Below are 6,000 nucleotides of genomic sequence, written 5' to 3'. Positions count from 1 at the left end.
GGACTCGATGACCTCAGAGGGTTTTTCCAACATTTTTTGTGATCCTATGATCCTGCGGATCGACCCGGGCGCGTGTTGATGCCGCAGCCGCCCCCCGTCATCCCCGCCGCCAGGGGGCGCCATCCCGGCCGGCCGCCCCTCCCTGACGCACTTCTTCCTTCGTTAATGACGCCACTGCCGTGCGACGCCGCGCGTCGGCGCCGAGCCTCCCCCGGAAGCGCCGCCCCGCTCCCGGCGTTCCGCCCCGCTCCTGGCCCATCCCGGCCCCGCCGCCGGCAGCAGCGGCAGCGGTAGCGGCAGCAGCAGCAGCAGCAGCGTCATCATCATCATGTTGGAGCCGCCGCCCGCGGAGCCACCGCCCGCGGGCAGGGACGTGCGGGACCGCCTCAGCCTGTGGGACCGCCGCCCGCAGCCCACCGCGCCGCTCAGCGACCGCCAGACCGACTCGGTGCTGGAGCTGAAGGCGGCGGCCGAGAACCTGCCGGTGCCGCCCGAGGTGAGGCGGCGGCGCCGGCCGGCCCGGGGGGATGGCGGGAGGGCGGGAGCGGCCGCGGTGCCACGTCGCCAGGCGGGCGGCGGTGACGGCCCTGCCCGGCCCGACCGGCTGGGCCTGCAGGGCCGCCGCTCCCCGAGGTTCAGGGGCTCAGCAGCGCTTTGCGTTCTGGATTGTCCCGGCAATTGCAATGGCTTCCTCCCTGCCTCCCTCGGAGGGCTTGCTCTTTCTGCTGCCTTCCCGAGACGCCTCGTGCCTACTGCCCGCCCTGGCTTGCAGAGTTTGTAGGCAGCGGTGGCAGCTTTCCCCTGAGCATCCCTGAGCCTGCCCTCGCTGCTTCCCTCACTTCATCGAAGTTTGTCCTCTTGAAATTGAGAGCTTTAGTTGTGGAGCTACGTTCTTTTGGTCCTCTTAGTTTGATCCTCATGAATACATAGCTGCTGGAGCCAGTGTTATTTCCTGGTACGACTTGCAGATGATCCAACGAGGGTGTAAAGCCAGGAATAGTGGTAAAAAGCGTAATAATTTGTCGACACCATAGAGAACACGGTCTCCCGCTCAGTTATAGAATACTGAACTCTGACAAAGTGATTATTTGTGAATACTCCTTTGTCTCAAAGGGAAGTGGAACAGAATGTTTGCATTCCTTAGCTGCACTTTTCATGAGAGGCTTTGTATTTGATACATTTGATACATCATTACAATGTGAGCAGGATCGTAGCACAAGATGCGGTGCCATAAAATCAAGAAAGTTGGCTCTTGGCAAGTGTCAGAAAGCTCAAAATAGCAAGGAGGAGGGAGTGTAAAGCAATTCCATCCAGAAATGCAGCTGTTTGATTTCATTCTTCCTGGTTTCTTTTCTTGTGGAGATATATGCAAAAAGTAAATATTGGCAGGCATCCAAAATGATTGTAGCAGGATATGCTGCTCTCATAGGATGTTCTTAAGGATCTAAACCAGCTTTGCAACAGGGCAGGTACTGTATTTGCCAGTCAGGACAATGGTGATGCCAAGACATTGGACTGGGACAGTGGCATCTCAGATGTTCTGGAAAATCAGGGTCTGATGGACTTGTGTATTTCTCAGTAGTAGACATGAGAGAAACCCTGGCTCCACTGCTAGGGTCCTACCTGTTTTAGAAAGCAGGGAAGAAAGGAAGTTGAACAACATATAGCAATCTGTCATTTCTCAAATAGTTGAAATCCTGATTGTTCTTTCTTTGTTGGACAAATATTGCCAGGCAGTGAATATTTTGCTAAGCAAGTCGTTTTTTAGAGGGATACCAATTTGTATTTTAAGTAGTGTTTTCTGTTTTTACATTACTGATGTTCTCAGCAATTGAAAACATCCAGCTTATCATGTTATTTAAAGAGGCTATTACATTAAATAAGTGTATATAACAATATTTGTCTTCTTGAATTTCTTTCATATAAACTAATTAACAGTCTCTGGTCATAATTAAATACAATTTATCTCAAGTTACTTTTTTTCCCATATTTTTCTCATTTAAACAAAATAATTGTGGCTAAAAAATAATTCCCATTCAGCAGAGCTATTCCTTGTCTTCTGAATGAATTCTGGCAGTGTTAAGTCTTGAATTTTCCTTGAGCAAAAAACTCTGACAATTCCTGTGCTATGGTGTTGACAGGTACCATGGACAATAGGTTTGGTGGGTTTTTTTTGCTTCTGTGTCAGTTCTGAGTTCTTATGCTCTCAGATACTTTTCTAGTGCATCTCTTTGGGTTAGAATCATTTATACAGGAAAATAAAGTGTAGCTTATCAATGTCAGATACATGTACCTTCAGTTTCTGTTCTTACACAAACATGTACTTACATAAAATGCTGTACAGTGTTTTCTGACTTTAACTTAAAATCGTTAGGTGTTTCTGAATGAATAGGTGGTGTAGTTGTTGGTGTAATGATTGGACTTGATAATCTTAGAGATCTTTTCTAGCCTTACTGATTTTATGATAATCATATTGATAGATAAATGTCCATTGCATTTGTTTCTTCAAAAGTAAATGCCTGTAATTTTCTCATCTTGTTGCTTTGGATTGTGTTGTAGTTGAGCTGCATATACTGATTCTCTGTGAGTTCTAACTAAAGCTTTTGGGGTTTTGTGAGCAGCTTCCAATTGAGGATTTGTGCAGCCTGACTTCCCAGTCTCTACCTGTTATGCTGTCAGCTGCAGTACCAGAATCCACAGAGGATGTCCTTTTGAAAGGATTTGCAGCACTGGGGATGGAGGATGAAAGAATTGAAACAGCACAGCAGGTAAGTGATGCTGAATAACCTCCAAGATGCTATAATCTGCAGAGAATTATGTTAGTTTCTGTGTCTCTCACCTAGCTTTTGGTGGGTTTGCTAAATTTTAGGGCTGTTTTCAAGAACATAAGGGGGAACATGGGGGGGAAAAATTGCTAAAGTCTCAGCTTTTAAGTGACAGATACTTTTCCCATTTGGAGTGGAGTCCTATGTGAGAGTAAGGCACCCCTTCAGTAAGGTGGTGTTGCTCTTAATGTAGAAGAACGTCCTGCCCTCTCCCCACTTTCTAGTGTGACATCCTTGTTCTTGTGCAAATAAAACCAGATGAAACTCAGTCTTTCCCATTTTAATTTAGTGAAAGAATAGAATAGAATGTTTCGGTTAGAAGGGACCTACAGTGAGGAATTTGTTTCCTTTATTAATAGTTGAGTTCTGAAACAATTCTGTTTTTAACAAAAGGTCATCTTCATTTCATAGATCATAGATTGGATTTTTTTTTTAAATTGATTGCATGTGATATCTATATTGTTCACACCGTGAAATCTCTTCTAGTTCTTCTCCTGGTTTGCTCAGGTGCAAACTCAGATGGATCAAGATGATGGTGCCAAGTATAGGTACGTGTTTTCCTCAGTTCCTTTCGCTGTAAGCCGTTCAAACCTTGAAGGACTTCATCTTGTCCATTAATGTTAGCACGTGTTCAGATTCAGCTGGCGGGGAATGGGGGAACGTGTTGGAGCAGCTGAAGCTTTCCAAGGCAGTGTGCCTCACTCTCATCCTGAAGGCCATTGCCCTTGTGGCAGAGTAGTTAAAGGGGATGCAGATTTCCTTCTGAACTGCCCAGTATATTAAGACAGATGGAAATTAGTTTTGGCTTGTAGACAGAGCTGTAGACAAACACAGTCTAAGAGTTTTCCTGTGCTTTTTCAACTGCTGCTGCCATTGGAATGGCATCCTCTGAGGGTGAGACTGTGTAAGCAGATGTGGCTGGTAGTCATTTCTGTTCTCACCATTTGTCTCACCAGTGACTATGGCTGTGATCCTGTATCTGCATTCCCTGCATTCCTTGCCACTTCGCTCAACTCCAGTTTGGAGGCTTGTCATTCTCATCTGTTTTTGCCTAACTGACTTTCCCATCAGGCTCAGAAGAACCCCTTCCCACTGACTTTGACATTTACTCCTTGAGAGTCTGAAGTACAACTGAATGGCTTAGCTACATCTGCTGATGGCTTTTTTGGAAACTGGCTTGTGTTTTGAGACTTTACAAACTTGCCCTTGGCTGAAAAGAGGTGCTCCTTTATTTCCTCTCCTGATCTTCTCTGCTTTTCTTTGGACTGTTTCTTCTTCTTTTGCTCTGACATTTGAGGACACATGACTTTCCTTAAAAGCAGAGGGTTAGGCGTATACTAAGCCCATGATTAGATCATGAAGAACCTAAAAAGAGTAGCAGCCTTGCACTTTGCCAGTTGACACGTTCTTAGTAGGGCATGTGAGTGCGTAGGTTTGCCATGGATGCACAGTGGTTTGTAGGATGGTCAACATGTAACCGCAGGAGGCCAGGGGGGCAGGAGGAAAGCAAGTTCTTTGCCTGTTGTACACTAGAGGGATACATAATAAAAGGATACATGGATACAGAGAATTGTTTTACTTGCTGTTTTGTATGCGGTAATGTAGAGGTCAGAATTTTTAGCTGACATCCAGGAGTAACTCACTTTAAATGATGCTTTAGTTAAGCTGAATGCTTCACCTGATATTTAGTGATCATCTAGAATTGTTGTCTGCATTGAACCTTAGACAAATTTGGTGACATTAGACACCAGATCTGTTTCATCTAAGCATCTTTCAATCCTCACAGTAAGTTTTGAATCCTCTGGATAATTTCAGCTACTTTAAAAGAGAAAAAGTAATTTCTAAATGGAAACTGAAAATTGTGTAGAATAAGAGACCCAAATTAACACCCCTGTTGGAAGTAAGGCAGGTAGAATTTGGCTGCTAACAGTAGCTTGCACTACTGTGCAAACAACTGTGTTTGTGCTGTCCACTTAGACGGTATTCACATTGCTGTGGTGCAAGCTGCTGCTTTCTAGGTAGGCTTGCTGTAAGGAGTGCCGGGGAAATGAAGTTACTGCAGTGGCTATTCCAAACCCTTTAGCTCTGTTATTTCTGCGGTTCATGAAACATCTGCTTATTGTGCACTCTTGTTTGATGCAAGTGATCTTTTATTCCTAGAGAGGGAAAGGTGGTGGCAGTGTCCCTGCAGGCAGCTGGATTTGCAAATACAGAAAGGGAAATTTTACTTCTGTTATCTATTGATTCTCTTTTTCTAGACAGATGAGGGATTACTTGTCTGGCTTTCAGGAGCAGTGTGATGCTATCTTGGATGATGTGAACAGTGCCCTTCAGCACCTGGAGTCACTGCAAAAACAGTATCTTTTTGTGTCCACAAAGACAGGAACGCTGCATGAGGCCTGTGAACAGCTTTTGAAAGAGCAGGTAATCTTTGATGGGAGGATTACTGAGAACTTAAAAGACATCTTAAACAAAACTTTCTTTTTCTCAAGCTGAGAAAACTTGTGAGCTGTGGTTACAATCCTTCCATTTGCTTTGGACCTCATTTTTTGTGTGTGCTTCACCTGTAGCTAGGGTGTCAGGCTCTGCAGTAGAATGTTCAGTATGTGTCAGTATATACTTTAATCAAAAAAGATAGCTAGCTGAGGGCAGCTTTTTTAACTGATGCCTGACAAGTGCAAACTGTATTGATATTAACAATTCATATCACTTACAGAAGTATTTTGAGATGGTTATCACAAGGAGAAAGATCTTTTAAAGTTGCGAGCTTGTATCCCAAATACTTTCTTTCTCCTCGTGAACTGCTCCAACAGTGATATAATGAACTTGTGTTTTTAGTAAGACTGGATAAGTGAGAACTTTCTTTAAGACTCCAATCCTGAAATGCAGGATTTCTACTATTCTCTTTAATACTGATGGCAGCATTGCTCTTTATATGCAATAGTGCCTGTGGAATATTGACAAACCTGTAGAATATATTTTTTTAAATACACTACTGAGAGTAGTGTGTCCTTCTCTGGTAAGAGAGAGCAAGAGAGCACTGCTGTATTCTGCATCTTTTGTTGTACTTAATTAGCTGTAAGTTATCTTGGACTGTTTAACAGTGGTGTGTGCTGAGAGCTGAAAGGGAGGTTGATTAATTTTATATGTATATTTTGACATATATAAAAATATA

General features: G+C 44.1%; 1 protein-coding gene across 1 annotated transcript in view; it reads left to right on the top strand.

Annotated features, from left to right (window-relative positions):
- The first annotated feature begins 272 nt into the window (after positions 1-272).
- The window catches only part of COG3 (component of oligomeric golgi complex 3), a 29,824-nt gene continuing 24,096 nt past the window's right edge, over positions 273-6,000 (top strand). The window contains exons 1-4 of the mRNA XM_027720364.2: positions 273-496; positions 2,622-2,768; positions 3,312-3,373; positions 5,084-5,249. Coding sequence (XP_027576165.2) covers positions 329-496; positions 2,622-2,768; positions 3,312-3,373; positions 5,084-5,249 — 543 coding nt within the window. The 5' untranslated portion in view covers positions 273-328. The remainder of the gene's footprint in view (positions 497-2,621; positions 2,769-3,311; positions 3,374-5,083; positions 5,250-6,000) is intronic.

This window comes from Pipra filicauda, unplaced genomic scaffold, assembly GCF_003945595.2.
Source record: "Pipra filicauda isolate LSUMZ 115617 unplaced genomic scaffold, ASM394559v2 scaffold28_size6257848_pilon, whole genome shotgun sequence".
Taxonomy (NCBI): Eukaryota; Metazoa; Chordata; class Aves; order Passeriformes; family Pipridae; genus Pipra; species Pipra filicauda.
The sequence above is the reverse complement of the archived record's forward strand: the minus strand, read 5'-3'. Positions and strand labels throughout refer to the sequence as shown.